The sequence below is a fragment of the Phanerochaete carnosa genome (genome assembly GCF_000300595.1).
Source record: "Phanerochaete carnosa HHB-10118-sp unplaced genomic scaffold PHACAscaffold_2, whole genome shotgun sequence".
Classification (NCBI taxonomy): Eukaryota; Fungi; Basidiomycota; class Agaricomycetes; order Polyporales; family Phanerochaetaceae; genus Phanerochaete; species Phanerochaete carnosa.
This window is the reverse complement of record NW_006767629.1, coordinates 2101252-2121251: the sequence shown is the minus strand read 5'-3', so window position 1 is coordinate 2121251 and position 20000 is coordinate 2101252. Positions and strand designations below refer to the sequence as shown.

General features: G+C 51.6%; 9 protein-coding genes across 9 annotated transcripts; 6 read left to right on the top strand and 3 right to left on the bottom strand.

Moving 5' to 3' along the window:
- The first annotated feature begins 42 nt into the window (after window positions 1–42).
- PHACADRAFT_249826 (uncharacterized protein) lies at window positions 43–1009 on the top strand. Its single transcript, XM_007391876.1, has one exon. The coding sequence runs from the start codon at window positions 87–89 to the stop codon at window positions 999–1001; it is 915 nt and encodes a 304-aa protein (XP_007391938.1). The 5' UTR covers window positions 43–86; the 3' UTR covers window positions 1002–1009.
- A 1444-nt stretch (window positions 1010–2453) lies between these two features.
- On the bottom strand, window positions 2454–3782 carry PHACADRAFT_249825 (uncharacterized protein). The gene has a single exon (XM_007391875.1). The coding sequence runs from the start codon at window positions 3634–3636 to the stop codon at window positions 2971–2973; it is 666 nt and encodes a 221-aa protein (XP_007391937.1). The 5' UTR covers window positions 3637–3782; the 3' UTR covers window positions 2454–2970.
- A 614-nt stretch (window positions 3783–4396) lies between these two features.
- On the top strand, window positions 4397–6145 carry PHACADRAFT_249824 (uncharacterized protein). The gene is made up of 6 exons (XM_007391874.1): window positions 4397–4497; window positions 4560–4731; window positions 4788–4852; window positions 4908–5559; window positions 5611–5866; window positions 5919–6145. The coding sequence occupies exons 1-6, from the start codon at window positions 4414–4416 to the stop codon at window positions 5938–5940; spliced, it is 1251 nt and encodes a 416-aa protein (XP_007391936.1). The 5' UTR covers window positions 4397–4413; the 3' UTR covers window positions 5941–6145.
- Window positions 6146–6234: 89 nt separating this feature from the next.
- Window positions 6235–6484, bottom strand: PHACADRAFT_48573 (uncharacterized protein; the record flags this gene model as incomplete). The annotated part of the gene is made up of 2 exons (XM_007391266.1): window positions 6235–6338; window positions 6394–6484. Coding segments are annotated over 2 exons (195 nt in total), but the record flags the coding sequence as incomplete, so codon positions are not given.
- A 196-nt stretch (window positions 6485–6680) lies between these two features.
- Window positions 6681–9236, top strand: PHACADRAFT_114008 (glycosyltransferase family 57 protein). The gene is made up of 13 exons (XM_007391873.1): window positions 6681–6991; window positions 7053–7131; window positions 7182–7197; window positions 7249–7426; window positions 7480–7633; window positions 7681–7752; window positions 7800–8052; window positions 8101–8249; window positions 8301–8437; window positions 8491–8588; window positions 8639–8714; window positions 8776–8902; window positions 8972–9236. Exons 1-13 carry the CDS (start codon window positions 6765–6767, stop codon window positions 9077–9079), a joined length of 1674 nt encoding a protein of 557 aa, XP_007391935.1. The 5' UTR covers window positions 6681–6764; the 3' UTR covers window positions 9080–9236.
- A 352-nt stretch (window positions 9237–9588) lies between these two features.
- Window positions 9589–12623, bottom strand: PHACADRAFT_249819 (uncharacterized protein; the record flags this gene model as incomplete). Its single annotated transcript, XM_007391872.1, has 13 exons — window positions 9589–9763; window positions 9815–9924; window positions 9974–10102; window positions 10153–10410; window positions 10463–10538; window positions 10595–11049; window positions 11102–11518; window positions 11572–11658; window positions 11709–11925; window positions 11974–12178; window positions 12234–12333; window positions 12384–12445; window positions 12494–12623. Coding segments are annotated over 8 exons (1411 nt in total), but the record flags the coding sequence as incomplete, so codon positions are not given.
- A 1058-nt stretch (window positions 12624–13681) lies between these two features.
- On the top strand, window positions 13682–14413 carry PHACADRAFT_249817 (uncharacterized protein). The gene is made up of 3 exons (XM_007391871.1): window positions 13682–13850; window positions 13912–13973; window positions 14032–14413. The coding sequence occupies exons 1-3, from the start codon at window positions 13701–13703 to the stop codon at window positions 14300–14302; spliced, it is 483 nt and encodes a 160-aa protein (XP_007391933.1). The 5' UTR covers window positions 13682–13700; the 3' UTR covers window positions 14303–14413.
- A 59-nt stretch (window positions 14414–14472) lies between these two features.
- On the top strand, window positions 14473–16452 carry PHACADRAFT_205571 (uncharacterized protein). The gene is made up of 6 exons (XM_007391870.1): window positions 14473–15020; window positions 15079–15365; window positions 15422–15664; window positions 15716–15855; window positions 15904–16048; window positions 16101–16452. The coding sequence occupies exons 1-6, from the start codon at window positions 14806–14808 to the stop codon at window positions 16295–16297; spliced, it is 1227 nt and encodes a 408-aa protein (XP_007391932.1). The 5' UTR covers window positions 14473–14805; the 3' UTR covers window positions 16298–16452.
- A 110-nt stretch (window positions 16453–16562) lies between these two features.
- On the top strand, window positions 16563–19957 carry PHACADRAFT_25482 (uncharacterized protein; the record flags this gene model as incomplete). The annotated part of the gene is made up of 10 exons (XM_007391250.1): window positions 16563–16598; window positions 16659–16769; window positions 16818–17083; window positions 17143–17458; window positions 17515–18070; window positions 18123–18418; window positions 18475–18654; window positions 18709–19089; window positions 19120–19605; window positions 19658–19957. 10 exons carry the CDS (start codon window positions 16563–16565, stop codon window positions 19955–19957), a joined length of 2928 nt encoding a protein of 975 aa, XP_007391312.1.
- Window positions 19958–20000: the final 43 nt, after the last annotated feature.

The following is a 20000-nucleotide window of genomic DNA, read 5'->3' as shown; positions in this document are numbered from 1 at the left end:
TCTATCCTCTGTCTATCTGTGGCGGTAAGTGATGTCGTCTCGTTAAAGCTGAGAGCCTATAACATCTCTATAGCAGAATCGATATCATGACTTTCAAAGAGCGAACTATTGCGGCGTCACCCTTCGACGCGCTTGACGCGGATCTCGTCCTGCGATCCTCGGATAATGTCGACTTCCTCGTCTCCAAAGTCGTCATGGCGCTCGCCTCTCCAGTCTTCGCAGACATGTTCGTAGTTGTCGAAGCGACGTCTGGGAGGCCCAGGGCGGCCACCGCATGTGGCCCGGACGCTCCTGTCGCAGACCTCACGGAACATAGTCGTACGCTCGACTGTCTTCTAAGGCTCATCTATCCCGTAAGAAATCCCCGGATCGAGAGGCCAGAGGACGCGCTAGATGTCTTTCAAGCGGCCTCCAAGTACATGGTTGACCATACCGCAGAGGACGTCCTGGAACAATTCGCGACTCTTGCCGAGAAACAGCCATTACAAGCATACGTGCAGGCGTATTTACACAGCACAGAAATCGCAATGCGCATTGCCGCGAGGGCCTCTCTACTATATCCCTGGTTCGAGATCGCCAAGGACTCGCATGAATTTCCAAGTCTTAGCCATACGGCTCTCATCCGACTCCAAGAGTACCACGCTGCATGCGGTGCCGCTGCGTCCTCTGCAACGTTAGCTGCGGGGGTGACGACCTCAGTCCCTGAGCAGAAGCCTTGGTTCCCATACACACACACCTCTGAGTGGCGCAATCATCCACAGCCCAGGTTCTATTACGCCGCGCACCCGTGGTGGAGGGAGGCCTTGGGGGGCCTGGCGAAGATTCTGCGATCGACGCCGCACCCCCAGATGACCGGCACGCAGCGCTTCTTTGGTACTATGCTAGCAAAAGCGGCACAAGCGTCCCCAGGTTCCAAAGATGCTCTATGCTCCGCTCTGCTGGCGTTCATGGAAGATTATCCTGGCCGTGTGGATCATGCGGTCTCAGAGGTGAGGCTTTAGGTTTACTCAAGGGCGAAGAATCGATACCAACTTCACACCAGGTCAAATTGCAAATACGTTTCGATTGAGTTGAGGGTCTGGGACCCCTTTTCTACTTATCCACGCTCTCGTTACGAGTTGCTTTGTGTAGCAATCGTCCCGCTAGCGAAGGTAAGACGATTACATTGTACATCTTCACACTACTGCTAGAGTTTCTCGGATTGCTTACTTGAATGGTCGTCTCCTTCATGACCGTCTAACAGACTTGGACTGGACGGCGGTCGCTTTTTCGTGTACTATTTACCTCCTCTCTTCTGCCGAGTCCGAGTGCTTGCTGCAGCGTAGCGATATATGAGCCGCGGTGCATCCCTGCATGTAGCTCAAACAAGTTCGTGATCCTTCCGTCCGAGCTCTGCGGCATTGCCGTTAGGTCGAGGTATGTAAAGAGCGCAGCAAGGAATTATTTTGGTGCTATCTGATAACGTGTAGCCTGGACACAGCAGTGCGGACAATGACTTCGAGCGGAAGTCTCCTAGGCCTGTTGTTGCGGCGCGACCCTTCGACAGCTCCATGGCAGACCTTATCATACAGTCTTCGAATGCCGTTAACTTCTTCGTTCTGAGGGCAGTCATAGCCCTAGCCTCGCCTGTGTTCGAAGATATGTTCATCGTCGCGGTGTCTGCGCCCGATAGCTTCGCAGAGAGTGCCTCGTCCGAGTCTTGAGTCACATCATCCTGTGGCGGACCTCACGGAGGACGGCCGCACGATCGACCATCTCCTCAGGTTCATCTATCCCATAGCACGTCCTGTTCTGAGGACCGTGGAGGAAGCATTAGACGTTCTGGAGGCGGCTTCCAAGTACATGGTCGACTATACGTTGCAAAGGACGTCCTACAGCAGTTCGAAACGCTGTCGGAGTCACAGACATTGCGAGCGTACATGCTCGCATGCAAACGTCCTCAGGAAGATGCGATGTGTGCTGCGGCCAGAGCGTCATTGCTAGATCGTGCACCAGAGCCGACCGATTATTTCGCGAAGGAAATAACGCAGTGCTGGGATACATTCCGTCGTTGTTCTAGCCCACTCGGGGCCAAGGGCGCATGTTCTTCCTAATGAACGCCTACGATTTTGCCACCAGAGACGACCAGCAGCATATGAAGAACTCACGCGAGTGGTGGAGGGATGTACTGGAGTACGGTGCGACGATGATACGGTCGGCGCCACATCCTCGAGTGGTGGCTTCGCTGAAGTTTTGGAGTCGGATCCTCGCCAAAGGTTCGCAGGAAGATAGGGATCCTACGCGGGACCATACCAAAACTGCACTCGTAGAGAAGTTTCGTGCGCAGCTCTGTGCCAGAGTGGAAGCTGCGATATCCCAGGTGAGAACACAAAGCCTCGCACGAATGGCCGTACTCAACCCTTAGCATGAAACAGGTACACTCGGAAGTCGTGTTCTGATACCAACCAGTTGAAAACAGAGCCGATGGTCTATTAGTGGCTTGGACTTTGGTGGGTAGATTGTTACATGGCGGGCATAAGAAGTATACATAAGCGAGATGATATGCTACACGGGAGATCCGACAGTGACTTCAAACCTTGGCTGGGCAAAATGCAACGTATGGCAACATCAGAAATCCTCGTCCAGTGTACTATTCATAACCGTTCAGCACAGCCATACTTGAAAGGTGGGGAATGCCTCACAAAGCTCTCTCGTTCTTCACCTCCACTGGTAGGTTCACACTAGAGGTCGATTTGGTGAAATTCGCCTTCTGGTAATCTGACACCCGCTTCTCAAAGAAATTTGTCTTGCCCTGAAGCGAAATCAGGTCCATAAAATCGAAGGGATTCGGCGCCTGGTAGTGCTTTTCATTACCGAGGGCGATCAAGAGTCGGTCTGCGACAAACTCGATGTACTGGCGCATCAAACTGGCGTTCATACCGATGAGATCGACCGAGAGGGCATCTATAGAGCGTGAGCTAGTCCAAGCAATTAGAACTGTGGCGTAATCCCACCTGTCAGAAACTCTTTCTCAATCTCGACCGCCTCCGTGATAATCGTTTTTATGATGTCCGGGTGCGGCCTTCTCTTGAGATGATGGAAGAGCAGGCATGCGAAGTCAGTATGCATGCCTTCGTCCCGACTTATCAGCTCGTTGGAGAAAGTCAAACCGGGCATGAGTCCGCGCTTCTTGAGCCAAAATATTGACGCAAAGCATCCCGAGAAGAATATGCCCTCGACAGTGGCAAACGCAATAAGCCTTTCACCAAACGACGATTGCTTGTTCGAGATCCAGCGGAGAGCCCAGTCGGCCTTCTTCTTAATGCACGGGATGGTGTCAATGGCGTCGAACAAAAAGTCACGCTCCTGTGGGTCTTTGATGTACGTATCAATGAGGAGTGAGTAAGTCTCGGAATGAATATTCTCGATCATGACCTGGAATCCGTAGAAGCAGCGAGCTTCTGCGGCCTGCACCTCGTTTGAAAAGCGCTCGACGAGATTTTCGTTCACGATGCCGTCAGATGCGGCAAAGAACGCTAAGACGTGCGAGATAAAGCGTCGCTCATCTGGATTGAGCTTGTCGTTCCAGTCAACAAGATCGTGGCCCAAGTCCAGCTCTTCCGCTGTCCAAAATGATGCCTCTGCCTTCTTGTACATTTGCCAGATCTGTGTGAAGACCTACTGAATTGACATGGGTGGCGAATACTGAATATGGCTTACGTCAGGATACTGTATCGGAAACAGGACAAAGCGCCGTTTGCTTTCTCTGAGCAAAGGCTCTTCTTCTGTATATGGTAGGTCAAGGGGCGATGATCGCAACAAGCGATTGATAGTCCAGTGCGTACCTTCCGATAGGCCTATCTGTCCGACAAATCGTTTACTCAGGTCCTCAATGTCCCTCGAGTCCCGTGAAAACACTGCCACCCGTTCATTAGGCCCTTGCCCCTTGCCCTCGAACCAGTCGTCAAAGCACGCCTTTGGTATGCAAAAGCCATCGCCACAGCTTGTTGAGCAAAGCTCGTGTGAGGAGGCAATGACTTCGTAATATGAATCGTCGGGTATGAACGCCTTGTCGTAGTCGGGGTGCATGTTACGATGAAGGTACGAAACAGAGCTTGTTTTTCTTCCGTAGCGCTCGGTGGCGACACGGCCTCAAAATGAATCGCGGTTCGTCACGCTAGTCACGTAACGCTTCGTAACGTGGAGCGCTTGACTTACACGAAGCGCCCAAAGGGACCGCGTCAACAAGGGCAAACAGACACGACACGGACCGTTGAAAGAGCAAAACAACGCGTAAATTCAACAGAGAGCATAAAAGGCGCCAATTTTTGCTGGCCTGTTCTTCACCACACACCACAGCCATCTCCTCCTCCCAGCCTCCGCACCACACCCTCTGTACTCTTTTCTCACCAACGTAGCTATATCTCTACTACCATGTCTGGCATCCGTACTCCTCCTCTCGTTGTCTCTCCGGAGCCTGTCTTCACTACACCTACTAAAATCTCGCCTTCAAAGAGGGTACGTACCGCACTCGTAATATGCTTCATCAAGTGTCCTCATTTTACCTCATCGCGTCTCAGGCCGCCAAGGCACTTGATGAACTCTCTCTGAACATCCCCAATAAGCGTGTCTTGCTCGAGCCCGTCGCTTTCGACGATGTCAAACTCAAGAAGCCTGCTGTCGCTGAAGAGAAGCATGATGACCTCGACGCACTCAAGGGCCGGTTCGTCGGTCAGGTTGACCTCCCAGAACGTGAGCTGGAAAGCTTCATCGTCGCGTCAAGGCACTGACAAACTGACGATACGAAGATATGGAGCCGCTTCTTATGGAGTCGAAGCGTCGTTTCGTCCTCTTCCCCATCCAGTATCCCGAGGTGTGTCTCGCGCATCATGTGTCGCCAACGCCACTAACGCGACGCGTCGTGATAGATCTGGCAAATGTACAAGAAGGCTGAGGCCTCATTCTGGACTGCCGAGGAGATGGATCTCTCCAAGGATATTCACGACTGGACTAACCGTCTTAATGACAAGGAACGCTACTTCATCTCTCATGTTCTTGCTTTCTTCGCTGCGTCTGACGGCATCGTCAACGAGAACCTTGTTGAGCGTTTCAGTAACGAGGTGCAAGCCGCTGAGGCTCGCTGCTTCTACGGCTTCCAAATCATGATGGAGAACATACATTCCGAGACGTACTCCCTGCTCATCGACACATACATCAAGGATCCGAAGCAGCGCGAGCATCTATTCGACGCCATCGAGACCATTCCGTGCATTAAGAAGAAGGCCGACTGGGCTCTCCGCTGGATCTCGGATACCAAGTCATCTTTCGCAGAGCGTCTCGTTGCCTTCGCCGCTGTCGAGGGTATCTTCTTCTCTGGCTCGTTCGCGTCCATCTTTTGGCTGAAGAAGCGTGGCCTCATGCCCGGCCTTACCTTCTCTAACGAGCTCATCAGCCGCGACGAGGGAATGCATACCGACTTCGCCTGCCTCCTCTTCTCACATCTGAAACGGCGGCCTCACCCCGAAGTTGTCCGCAAGATTGTCGCGGAGGCTGTCGCCATCGAGCAGGAGTTCTTGACTGGTATGTTGTCTGCTACTTTCGATGGTTGCGATGTACTTATCGTTATCACAGATGCTTTGCCTGTTGCGCTTATTGGCATGAATGCCAAGCTCATGTGCCAGTACATTGAGTTCGTTGCTGACCGCCTACTCGTCGCGTTGGGCGATGAGAAGGTGTACAATGCGACCAACCCCTTCGACTTTATGGACATGATCTCGCTGCAGGGCAAGACCAACTTCTTCGAGAAGCGGGTGTCTGACTATTCCAAGGCTGGTGTCAATACTTCGGCACAGAGCACTACGTCGGAGGTGTCTTCGTCAAAGACTTTGTGAGTAGCTTTGTCCTTGTGCTTGTAAGCAAGCGCTGATTGTGCACTACAGCACCCTTGACGAGGACTTCTAGATGTATTGGACTGTGGGCGCCCTAATCCTATATCTATCTTTATTCGTGACACCCATCATCTCGACGCGCTGTGGCATACTATCCTCCATGCACTACCTTATTGTTGTCTGTTCCGTTTAGTCTTGTTCTTGCTAGTACGACTCAGCATCACTGTACTTTTACAAATCCAGGTCAACGTCAAAAGCAATACATGCATCTCAGATAGAAAAGATTTTCTGCGTGTGCTGGAAAATTGTTTCAATGCAGACGGAAATACTTTCACTTGGTTTTCTTGCTTTCTGGCTTCTCTATGAGTTGAGCTTGCAGCTTGCGTTCTTCCCGAAGAGACATGGCGATATATGCTACCAGAACAGCATTCGCAGCAACTATAGCTGTAATTGCAGCATAGGTAGAATTGCCTGAAAGGAAAAGTCAGTAAGCTGCATCTTCCCAACAACAGGAGCACAAATTTACCATTCCAAAGGTAACCTAGCGAGAGAAAGTACGAAGACAAGGGCGCGACGGCAAGCGCGATGCTAAAAAGAATGAGCTTGAAGAGGACACCCCTGTGTGTCCGACACTGTCAGCTAACGGTTCGCGAGCCATAAAGTGTTCTGACCCTTGTTCTACTGTCTGTGCGGTGAGATTCGCCACTGCAACATGTTCGCTCATCGTGGTATGCGGGTGGGCTTAGCCCGGAACTGACGCCAAAGTGTCCGCGACTCCGCGGTCGGCAACGCGTCGAAGCACGATCGTCACGTGGACCAATCCAGCCCGCTTCTCCCCCCCCCCCTTCCCCTCACATTTCCCTCAGGCTTTCCCGCATCATTGGCTAGAGAAGTATAATGCAGAGACGTAGCTCTGTCAGCTCATCCAACTCTACGGCAAAACGCACGACATTCAGTGAGGAACCCGCGCGCACGGAGCCTGTGGCCGACTCGGAGGACAGCAGGAAGAACGCAAGCCTCCTGAAGAGGGCGGATATTGCGGAGTGGTTCAGGGATGTTACGAAGGCGGAGTGGGACATCTTCCTTATTTCTACCTGTCTGAAGCTGCTTCTATTCCCTGCGTAGTACGTATCCATACTCAGCCCAAGAATACAATTCAATGAACGAGTCTATTCTGATTTGCAGTCATTCGACGGACTTCGAGGTGCACCGTAATTGGCTAGCCATAACTCATTCCTTGCCCATGTCTCGCTGGTATTACGATGTGAGTGTATACAGTGCACGTTGCATTGGACTTGCTAAGACCATACCTAGACTACATCAGAATGGAGTATGTTCGTTCCCTAATAGCAAAAGATAGACTTAAATGTCGTCATACTAGCCTTGGACTATCCGCCGTTCTTTGCCTACTTCGAAAAGCTACTCTCCATACCTGCGTCTTTCCTGGACCCCAAGATCGTTGAACTCACAAATCTCAACTACGATGCTTGGTCTGTGGTCGCTTACCAACGCGTCACTGTCATCATCACCGAGCTTGTATTGGCTCTAGCTCTCCAAAGGTACAAGCCATATGCCGACTCGGATACATTGGTTCTCATATTGAGGTGAATAGATTCATCAGAGGCGCGGTGGACCCGTCTGTTCAACGCATCATCTCTGCGTCACTTTTCCTCCACCCGGGGTTTCTGATTGTGGATCATATTCACTTTCAGTACAATGGTTTCATGTTTGGCATCCTCTTGTGGTCTATCCTCATGGCCCGGAATGTGCGTCTCATGACCTATTTACGCTTCCAACACTTATCCTGCTTCAGGGGAACAAACTCGCCAGTGGCTTTCTTTTTGCCGTGCTACTAAATTTCAAGCATATCTATATGTACCTTGCGGTAAGTGCGGCATTGGGTCTTGCAGTCGGATCTAATGCCATGCCCAGCCGGCCTACTTCATCTACCTGCTGCGCGCCTTCTGTCTCTCCCCGTCGGGCGAGCTCCTCCCCGGACGTTTCCTCTCGCTTGCGAACGCCGTCATACTTGTATTTCTAGCGTCATTGGGGCCTTTCCTCCTGATGGGCCAGCTCCCGCAGTTACTCAGCCGCCTATTTCCATTCACGCGTGGACTGAACCACGCATACTGGGCACCGAATTTCTGGGCTCTTGCCACTGCTGCTGATCGTGTGCTTTTGAAAGGTGAGGAACACTCCATGCTGTGTCGTAGAGAGACCGACCAGGTTACAGCCGCACAGATATTCAATATCCAGAGTTTGCAGATCAATACCCCGGGAGTCTCTTCGACATCACGAGGATTGGTCGGCGACACGATCTTCGCAGTGATCCCTAACGTCAAACCGGTCTATACGTTCATCATTACAATTGCATTCCAAATGGTCGGTTCATCTTATGAGATGCATTGCATACTTAACTGAACGGTCTCTCAGATATTCCTGATCAAACTCTGGCGCGCCCCTACGTACAAATCATTCGTCGCGGCCTTGACGCTTTGTGGCTACACTTCGTTTATGTTTGGCTGGCATGTGCACGAAAAAGCTATTCTGCTCGTGCTTGTCCCGCTTAGGTGAGAACGGCACCTGCTGAGTCGTAGTATGCATCGCTAAACTGTGCCACCAGTCTGCTGGCTGCCGAGAACAATGCGCTCTTCAGAACGTTCACGATAGCGTCTGTGAGCGGAGTTTTTTCACTGTTCCCCTTACTGTTCACACCGGGAGGTACGTTACTCTGAGTCCGACAATACTTCAGATGTTCATGGTCCCTGCAGAGACTTTCGTGAAGATCGCATACTCTCTATGTTGGGCAATTTTGATCGTTGAACCCCTGAGCAAGCGAGTGTACGAGTACGTAGTGCTAACGTGGCCTCGACTGTTGCTACGTGATGTTAAGCTCGGTGCTTTACAGATTCCCAACTTCACTTCCATGGGTCATCCTCGACGGCCTCGAGCGGCTTTACATCGCCGGCTTTGCTGCACTGCAACTCTTCGTCACGCTTTTCCCCATCTTCGCCCATTCTCGTATTTCCCCATCTGTTTCCCAGAACTCCACAGCGTGTGCGGCGGGCAACCACTGCGCCTCGGACGAATCGCTGCCTGTGGAGGCGTCCACGATGGAGTTTTTGCCACTGATGCTGACCAGCGTGTATTGTGCGGTGGGGTTGGTGTGGGCTTTCGTAAGACTCTCTGTAATTTACTTGAGGAAGTTTTAGGACGGACCATGTTTGGATCGGGCCCGGAATAGGCGAACAGTAGACACGCCGCGACTATATATAGGCTAGATTTTGGTTTCTCGTCCTGCCGATAGTAAGCGTATTGAGTGGGCTCTCTCGTCTAAGTGAACTAGTACTTTAAGCTTCACATCTCAGAGCTCGCTATACTATCCTTTATTTGACTTGACATCGGACTCGCGATACCTTACGTAGTGATTCTGCTTGGTTGTTCAACGCGAGCTGGTCATGCCAATTTCAAGCACTGGGGCATACCGGCGGGGGTGCACGGAGTCCTTGCATTGATAGACGTCAAAACTTGACCGAGATTAGGTTTGCAAAAGTTCGCCGGCATCGCGGCTTGCACCTTCCTGCTCAAAATCTCGGTGCTCTTCTTTAATTCCACCCATAGGGACTACGTTTCTTAGCGATAGTTACAACCATGGTTTGTTCAGGACACAATGAGAAGGCGTTTTTGTGGCTAACGATCTTTTCAGATTCGTCGGCAAGCGCGAGAACGCAGGCAATACATCTACGCAAAGTCTCTTGAAGCACAAGAACGCCAGACATGGGAGCGGAAGCAGCAAATCAAGGACGCACTTGCATCTGGAAAAGCGCTGCCTACAGAGCTCAGAAGGAATGCGAAGCAGTTAGGAAGGGACCTTGCGTTCGATGAGGCACAAGCGGGTGCGCCCCCGTATAAACGTGCACGGCTGTAAAAACTGAGTGCGCTGGCAGAGTCTACAACACACATCGACAACGAGTACTCAAGAGCGGGTATCATGGACCCTAAAATTATTGTCACTACGTCAAGAGACCCGAGCTCTAAACTCTTGCAGTTCGCCAAGGTATGCTTGTCAACAACGCTCCCAGCCATCGAGACTCATTGTACAACAGGAGATGCGGCTGGTCTTCCCCAACTCATACCGAATCAACCGCGGAAATTACGTCGTCAAAGAGCTCGCGGACGCATGTCGGGCGAACGATGTCACTGACCTCGTAATCCTTCACGAGCACCGAGGTGTCCCAGGTACGTATAGCTCAGGTTGCTCCTAGTTTGCCATCTGAAGGCTTTCCGAGACGCCATGATTGTATCACACTTCCCCCACGGGCCCACAGTGTTCTTTACACTTCATAACGTTATCCTCCGGCATGATATCGCGTCGTACAAGGAGTCGACTGTATCGGAACAGTATCCCCACCTCATCTTCGAGAGCTTCTCTTCGAAACTGGGAGAGCGAATACGTGATGTCCTCAGGTACCTGTTCCCGGTGCCGAAAGAAGACAGTAAGCGTGTCATGACCTTCTCTAATGAGGATGATTTTCTCTCGTTCAGGTATGTTCGTCCTATGCACCTTTGATCGTCACTAACAGCTCCATGCTTGCAGGCATCATGTCTTTGTCAAGATGCCGCCAAAGCAAGTTCAGCTGGCCGAAGTCGGCCCTCGCTTTGAGATGAAGCGTACGTTCGCCCTTGCCTTGTCTAGTTGTCTACACGTTACTTACATGCCGTTACAGCATATGAGATCCGGCTAGGAACAATAGAGCAGATGGAGGCGGACAAGGAATGGGTCCTCTCGCATTACTCTCGGACGGCCAAGAAGCGCAGCCTCCTCACAGGCCCGTCTCCGCGCCCAGGTTCTGCCACACAGGACGACTCAGAGGAGCCCAAGGCAAAAAAGGCTCGTCGGTAGCCGCGCACCTCACATCCGCATTCCGCACGCACCTCACCCGTTGCCCACGCCATGTTGTATATTCTACACTTGCCGGATACCACAGATTAGTCTACGGTCAACTCTCGATCTAATTCTGCAAATCCTTCAAACAAGGACGAGAACAGATCGATGAGGCTCTGGACATCCTGGGCACCAGCTTGCTCGCGGATAGAGTGCATCGATAGGATGCCGCAGCCAACATCGACAGTACGGATACCTATTTTAGAGAGCATAGGTCCGACAGTAGAGCCACAGGGCCTGTGCATAGAGGTTAGTCTCAGGACTCGTTGCGAACGATGGCGAGACCTACATGTCATTGCGAACTTCGAAATTCTGAATTTTGCCACCCGTCTTTTCAACGAGTTTTTTGACGACGAAGCTGCTGATAGAGTCGGTCGCGTAGCGTTGGCCTTCGTTCGTTTTGATGACGACACCGCCGTTCATCCTTGGTGCATGATTCTCCTCATGCTTCGAGCTGTAGTTCGGGTGAATCGCGTGCGAGACGTCTGAGCTGACAAGGAAGGATCGAGCAATTGACCGGGCCCAAGACTGGGGAGTAGGGGAAAGACGCTCCAGGAGAGTGGGGATGAGAGAGGACGCCGCGCCGGATGAGGATACAGAGCCGATCTCTTCGTGATTGAAGAGTGCAATGCAATTGACGTTGCCCTCAAAGGTAGGGAAAGATTCTATCGAGGCATGGTCTACAATAGCCTCAACAGCGGCAAATCTATTAGAGACATGGATTAGAAAAGGAGCGAGTAGAGTATACTGGTGGCGTACGAGGAGAATTGGTTGTCTAAGCGTGACGCAAAGATGAATTCATTATTCAGACCCGCCAAAGATGCTGGCTGTACATCGTACAAGTGTCTAAACGTGGTCAGCTACACAGTTAATGCATGTTCGGAGAGAATACATACAGCTCAAAGTCGTGAATCTCTTCGGGAGTAACAGACAACTCCTCAGAAAGCACTGCAAGGAGTGCAGAATGGTGATTATCTTGAATACTGGAGGCACCAGATTTTTTATCGGCCGATTTCTCCTTCTCCGTATTCAACTGCTCCTCCACAAGGCCAGCGATGGGAACAAGCTCGGTCTCTTTGTTAAATTTGAAACCGTCGTTGACAGATCTGTCCACTTTTGGGGGTTATCACGATTTCAGTAATCTGTGTAATGTACACTCACGATGAATGGCGAGGGTGGGTATACGCAGTAAAGGTCGGTCGATCTTCACAAGCTTCGAGGTGAAGCCTCCCTTTTTATCCGTGATGACGATGCGACCAGCAAGGGAGAGATCGCGATCGAACCAAGAGTGCCAAATGCCGCCGCCGTAGGTCTCGACACCGACTTGAAGATAACCTAGCTTGGCCTTCTTAGATACAGGGCGCACCTGTGGAACGAATGTGAGCACCGCTGTCTGCGTGTATTGGGCGTACAACACCCACTCTCAGGTTGGGGCTGTCGACATGAGTGGCGATGATGGATACCCCGACTCCCGGCTCCCACTTTTGAGGAAGTGTGAAGGCTAGCAGCGCACTCTGGTTTCTGCATGGAGTGAGAACGAAGACTACCAGTCACTCGACATCTACGCTCACCTCGTGAAGTAATACTTTCCTCCAGGTTTCAAGTCATCGTCCCACCCATCCACCTCCCTGAGCTACACATCGTGCATTGTGGGATACTCAAAAAGATAAGATGGACATACCTTGCGAAATCCAGCCTGCTCAAGCCTCGTAACGGCCGTGCGCACAGCGTGGAAGGGTGTCGGAGACGCGTTCACGAAGCTGATGAGCCTGGAGGCAGCTTCTGGCCCTGCTTGTGCAATCATGGTCATCTGGAGGTGGTGGTTCGGGTGAGAAACTTACCGCTATCTCTGACACACGCGCCCTCGCAGAAACCGATGGGACACGTGAACAGGATCCAATGGCCATGGCGCTTACAAGCTATATACTTACCGTAGTCTAACTAGAGCAGTCATGTTGGTCTCATCGCTGGCACAAGTTGTCGGTGTTGTAAAAGATCTGATTTCTGTCGCGTACTAGGTCTCATGGACGCTAGTAGTACTTGACTTAGCGACCATAACCGCTGCGGTCACATGATTAGGAGAATCTGACTCAGAGGTGGCCTGTGTATAAAAAGGAAGACTTGGAGTGCAGTGCCCTGCTAGCGCTCTTGTTGAACCTGAAGGGGGTGGCATGGGAGTGTTATGTCTTTTGCCCAATATTGAACATTGCTCAGGCAGCCTTAGGACTGCGCAAAAGGGTCAGATACAGTTCACGTAACTTCTTCCTAGGCCTGTCACCGCCCGCGGAGAATGGTCTCGTGGCAAAGCGTTCTGTTCTAGGAACTGAGGCGTTCCGCGTGCTAATCCCTGGTTGCAACGACGCTCACGAACATGTATCTTGTCCTGTTTGTCTGCCTTCCTGAATTAACTTGATGATATGGCTCTTTGACCTGGGCACCCTTGTAATACTCTACCAAGGCCGTATCCAAAATCTTGTCAGGCAGCTGTATTTCCAAAGACGACAAGGCAATGGTGCGTCTGGACACATGGTACCGTTGAAAGTGCTTTGTTGACATGTCCTTCTCTGCAAGTGGCTCGCGGCCACGTAACACGAATGGAAGGGAAAGGGACGCCGCTCGGAATGATGCGTTCTGTACCAGGCATGCGCTATTATGGTCATATTCCTGTTCCCACAAGGCTCTTCCCAGCTGTTGAAGAGTTTCCCAATGGACCTCAATCAAGAATGAAGAGACAGGGCTGGATTATATCGCTCTGGCTGTGTCGGACCCTTTCGCTTGCTCTGCCTCGCCGTCCCCGTGGAGGACGGATGACCCCAGGATAAAAGCTGTCTCTATGACCAAGTTCTCTCTCTCCGTAGTTGCCTACCTAGCGGTCGAACGTTTACCAAATGGCATCGGCGATCGTCTCGGCCATTATCGGAGGCGCAATTGCCAACCTCCTCGTTGTCTACCCGCACAGCACAATGACCGATGCCGAGCTCAAATCAGAGCTTCTAGTCATCAAAGACTGGTTCATTGCCTTCAACAGCAACTTCGTTGTATGTTCTGCTCATTTCTGCTCATCTCTAACATACTCGCATTCATGCTGAACGAGCTCAGGATATCACCGGAAAGCTTCCCAGCTCCACTTCGTCGTTCCCTGTGGCAGTGATGCTGGCTACGTGCGTCTGTAGACTTGTTCTAATACCGCTTATAAATGATCTTGTAATTCAACAACAGGAGTGATCTTCACATCTCCACTAGCAGCCCGAACGAGCGAGTACACATCACCGGCCGTCTTAGCACAGAAGCGGCGTGGGCTCTCAGCCCAAAGGAGAATAACTGCTGTGTTCACATCTACGCGGAGAACAACGACATCGATGATGGATATGACAACTGGCTGCTGAAAAACAAGAGCAGAAGTAAATTGTCAAGCCCGGATATTCAAGCTAAAGTAGCTACTGCCTTAGCGAATAACCGCGGCACTCTTGGCAAGGGTAATCTCGCTTAGAGCAGAGCTCAAAAGGTGGATTTGACACAAGTAGCCGTTCCTCATGTGTTGTAGCTCGCCTTAGTCTGTCTGCTCAAATGTATGGTTACGCCTATGTAGCCTGCACATTCCTCTCCTGGTGCAGTGGTGCAGCCCTTGTCCGAATGGGGCAGTGTGAGGAGTCGTACATGCGCCACCGTGGGCCGGAACAGCCTACTAGTCCTATCGAGTCCTACCATATGCTTGCGTACCTCGTCCGCGAGCTGAACTTTCCCGGTGTCCAACATCGATTGTCCGGGAGGTTCATATATGTTTTGGGACCTCTACATAAGCGCAGGATCTCAACAGGGGCTCTTCAAGTCACGCCGTTCGGTCAGGCGACCGGGTTACTTCCTTCACTTGCTACACACAGTATTAATATCCCGCCTTGGCGCGGGCTAACGAGCTCTCAAACAAGTACGTCGCCACAAGTACCAGGAGCAGACTGAGCAGACCCTTGAAACATCGCAGCCGCTCTTGTCGCCATGAACCGACCCTCTTTGTACTGGGAGGCGGATGATGATGTTGAAGACATTGGACGATACGTTCCCGGAGGATATCATCCTGTCAAACTTGGCGACTTACTCGCGCCTCCTCCTGGGTCCTCGGACGGAGGAGTGCGACGATATCGCGTACTCCATAAACTCGGTCGCGGGGCCTTTGGAACCGTATGGTTCGCAGAGAGTCTGCATGAATCCTCGTGAGTGCTCTATAGTGGACATTGTACTTCATTATCGACGAGAAGGGTGCTGTAATAGACAGCGCTATGTCGCGCTCAAAATATGTGTGGCCGATGCGAATCCTCAGCAGGAACTTGGAATCCACAGCCGGCTCCCCCATGAGGAAGCGCGACATATAATGGAACTTCTCGATAGCTTTACGCTGCAGGGGCCGAATGGTGTTCACTCAGTGTTTGTATACAATGTCCTTGGCAGTCTGAACGAAGCCATCCGTTCCAGTCCCGGTACTATGCAAGTCAAACTAGTCTGTCAACAGCTGGTAAAAGGTGTTGCCTTTTTGCATCGCTATGGTGTCGTGCATGGGGGTGAGTGTCCTAGCCAGTGTGACTATGCAGTGCTCTGAAAGCTCATCCTCTGGCAGACATCCATTTGGGCAACGTTGGCATAGCTCTCCCTACTTTGAATGACCATTCCTCGAGAGATATCATGGAGTACTTCGGTAACCCAGAATGTACCGTCGTACTCCCTACAACGGTATCTCAACATCCCGACGGTCTGCCACCATACCTCGTGCCGCCTGTCTCCTTCAACAGTTTCCTGTCGAGAAATGATCTTTCCTTTCGTGAGGGGCTTCTAAAAGTAGAGATCATGGATTTGGGGAACGGTCAGTAGCCAAAACCATCATTTAAACCCTATATTCATGGCGACATACTAGCCACTACCGTAGACTGCGCACCACGTCCGTCATGCACTCCCGCAGCGGTCTGCGCACCTGAGATCATGTTTGAGCGGGTCGTCCGTTCAGTAGACGCACCGGCAACAAAAGCGAGCGATATATGGTCGCTTGCGTGCACCGTATGTCCAGCTTGTTCTCTCACCACCTTGCGTTCTGAAGTATTTTAGATGTACGAACTTGTATTCGGCTCACGGTTGTTTCATTTTGCGGCGCAGAATGACGCGTTGCTTGGAAAGATGTCGAAACTGTGTGGCGAGATTTCTCCGTCCTGGCAAACCTATTGGATTTCCAAGGAGCGGCTTCGTGATCTTGGTGAGTGACCCTTATCTCATCTAATAACCGTCGCATTAATCATTGGCGCAAGATACATCTCCAGAGACTGCCTCTGCAGAATGGGCGTACCTCTTGGATCATCATTCGCGGACAAATAGCGTGTTACCCTCCACTGATATGGCCGAGCTAATTTCTCTCCTACGGTTGATGCTCAAGATGGATCCTGCAGCCCGGCTGAGTGCTGAGGATGTCCTGGAACATCCTTGGCTTAACTCCGTTGGTTCATGATGCAGCGCCACCGCGGAGTGACAGCCGGGAGATTCTGCGTAATTCTCATCTAGATTATCAACGACGATTATGTTTGAAATTTAGAGATTACTAGACATGGTGCTGTTGCAGTGACTACGGAGGGCAAATCTGCAGCTCCGCAGGTGTGGCGCGCGCTGACCGTCGAACGCTAAAAATTCAATCAAATCCGAATTCCAATTGGCTACTTTCAAAGCGCCTTGGCCCGGACGCTTAGACGCCCTGCCTTCTCTTCACTTGCACGACCATGGTTCATAGCTACCTCAAGCACGGTCCGACAGAGGTACACACATCCTTAGCTCTGCACGATCGAACCAAAGTCAACCAAAAAATTTCAACTTAGGCCTTTGGCTTGGTCTGTAGCGCTTCTTCCAACTCAATATACGATGGCAAATTGGCATTTGTGCCTGCATTGGAAGATGTACTGGTCTGGGACGTGAAGAAGGGCCAGATGGTGTGCAAACCGTATCATCTGTGGCTATAAAAGCTTATAGAATTTCAGCTTTCCATGTGGCACGAAACCGGGCACAGGGCAGAGGTCACTTGCATCATTCAGTCACCTCAGAAGGACATCTTCGCCGTCGGTTACACTGACGGTTCTATTCGTCTCTGGAATGCATCGGATGCCTCAGCTGTTGCAACTTTCAACGGGCACAAGAAGGCTGTCACCGCTCTCGCTTTCGACGAGGCTGGCGCAAGACTAGCTTCCGGCTCGCAAGACACGGATCTTATTCTGTGGGATGTTGTCGCGGAAGCTGGTATATTCCGGTGCGTGTTATATCATTGAGTACAATAGGATCCTGTTTATTGAAGTATCCCTCACTTAGTCTACGTGGACACCGTGATCAGATCACAGCCATCCGGTTCGTTGAAGCTGTCTCTTCAAGCGTCCCCTCGACTTCAGCTACAGCTGCTTCGGGCTTCTTTCTCACATCGTCGAAAGACACGTTTGTAAAGTTGTGGGACCTCTCTACCCAACATTGCGTGCAGACCGTCGTTGCCCACCGCGCTGAGGTATGGACGCTCGCTGTGGATGTCGAGCAGAAGCTTGTCTTTAGTGGTTCTGCCGAGGGGGAGATGAAGGCGTGGCGGTTGGATCATGAGGCCATGTCTGCGGGCCTGCAAGAAAACGAAAGCGGCGAGGTGTGTGAAGGCCGTGCATCACGTATAGAATGCTACATTAACGTCGGTCTACCCAGGTCACAAAAATGATTCTCCCTGTGACCACTCTCCCTCTCTCCTCGAAGCACAAAGTCTCGCAGATTACCTTTCACCCCTCTAGGCCTTACCTCGCTGTCCAGTCGCATGACAGGTCTGTTGAGATCTTCCGCATTCGGACGGAAGAGGAAGTCCGCAAGAAGCAAGCGCGTCGTTTGAAGCGTGCGAAGGAGAAGGAGCAAGCGAAAGCGAAGGGAAAAGGCAAAGCGTCGGAGGGAGATGAGGCCGACGATGCGGAGCACAAGGATGTCGAGCTGCCGGACCTGTTCACACCATATCTTGTCGTTCGTGCCAGCGGAAAAATTCGGTCCTTCGACTTCCCGAATGAGGAGTATAGTACGCAGGGTAACACCAACATCTTCCTCGCACTCTCGATAAACGCCTTAGAGGTCTATAGCTTTCCGCCGCCTAGTAAGGACAAGAGCAATCAGCCAGAGGCGACCCGCACGCTGTCTGTTGAGCTTCCCGGACATCGGACAGATGTCCGAACTCTATGCCTGAGTTCGGACGACCTCCTCCTAGCGTCCGCTTCAAACGGTCAGCAGTATCATGCTGTTTTTTATTGTAATCTGACCACTTGGCGTTACAGGATTACTGAAGATATGGAATATGAAAACGTTCACTTGCATCCGGACTATGGGATGCGGGTACGCTGTCTGCAACACCTTCCTTCCTGGTGATCGTCAAGTCGCCGTGGGTACCAAAAACGGAGAAATTCTTGTGTACGATATCGCGTCTTCGTCTCTGCTCGAAACCATCCAAGCACATACAGCGACCGTATGGTCAATGCATATGCGTACAGATGGTCAAACACTTGTGACGGGTAGTGCCGACAAAGACGTCAAGTTCTGGGAATTTGAGCAGAAGCTTGCAGACAGCGAGAGTGTTAGTTCCCAAAACTGTGATACTTGAGCCAATTCTAATACGCAGCTTTGGTACAGCCACATAGCACGAGACTGCTCTCGTTGGTCCATGTGCGAACGTTAAAGATGACCGACGATGTCCTATCCGTACGGTACAGCCCGAGCGGTAAACTACTCGCGGTTGCCCTTCTGGACTCTACCGTGAAAGTCTTCTACCAGGACACTCTGAAGTTTTTTCTATCTTTGTACGGTCACAAAGTACGTATACCTACAATCTCTCCGCGTCCGACGTAGTTTTCGATTATTATCTAGCTTCCAGTGCTGTCTATGGACATTTCCCACGACTCCAAGCTTATTGTCACCTGCTCTTCGGACAAGAACGTCAAGATTTGGGGCCTTGACTTCGGTGACTGTCATAAGTCTATCTTTGCGCACGATGAGAGTGTCATGCAGGTTGCGTTCGAGCGCAACGACACCCGCGAGGGCGAGAACGCGAAGCCAACGCACTACTTCTGGACCGTCAGCAAGGACAAGATACTTAAGTATTGGGACGGCGACAAGTTTGAGCTGATCCAGAAATTCGAGGGCCACCATGGCGAAATCTGGGCGCTGGCAGTGAGCAACCACGGGAAGTTTGTTGTCACTGGGTCGCATGACAAGTCGGTTCGCGTTTGGGAGAAGCTCGACGAGCCGGTGAGCATAATCTATGGGCTACGCGCGTAGCTATTAGTGACAGTTTGTCGATACCAGCTCTTTCTCGAGGAAGAGCGCGAACGAGAGCTCGAGATGCTCTACGAGACCGGTATTGCCGATAGCATGAACCGGGAAGATGCGGCTATCGGTAGTGGTGCTGCCGACGCAGACGGTGTCCCGGCGACGACCACGGATACCGAAGTCGCGGCGGTCGCAAAGCAGACGACAGAGACTCTCATGGCGGGCGAGAAGATCATGGAGGCGATCGACCTCGCAGATAACGAGAATTCCGTCTTCCGTGAGTACGAGGAGGCGAAGGCTAAAGGCGGGCTGTCCGAACAGATTGCGCCTCCGCCACGGAACCAAGTCCTTGCAGCGTATGATATAGAGCCAGAGGAATACGTCCTGAGGGTCGTTGAGAGGGTGTCTCCAACGTCGCTTTACGACGCGCTATTGGTGCTGCCGTTTGGCAAGGTTGTCAGCTTGATGCGCTACCTGAACTATTGGGCGCAGAGGGTGCGTACTATCATAATTCATGTTTACGTTTGGCTAACATGCCTGAATGCAGGAGTGGAACCTCGTCCTTACGTCGCGAATTATCTTCTTCCTGCTAAAGACACACCACCACCAAATCGTCGCGAACCGGGTGATGCGCATGGCCCTCTTTCCACTACGCAAGCATCTGCGAGAGGCCCTCCAGAGACAAAAGGACACGATCAGCTACAACCTGGCTGCGTTGAAGTACATCAAGCGCCAGAGCGACGCGAAGCTCACCGCCGAGTTCTTTGAGGAAGAAATGGACGAGGAGAAAGTGCGTGAGCGCATCACGGAAGGCAAAAAGAGGAAACGCGTATCCATTAAGGCGTAGTATGGTTCATACGGTGCAATTAGTGTACATCAAGTCAAGTGTC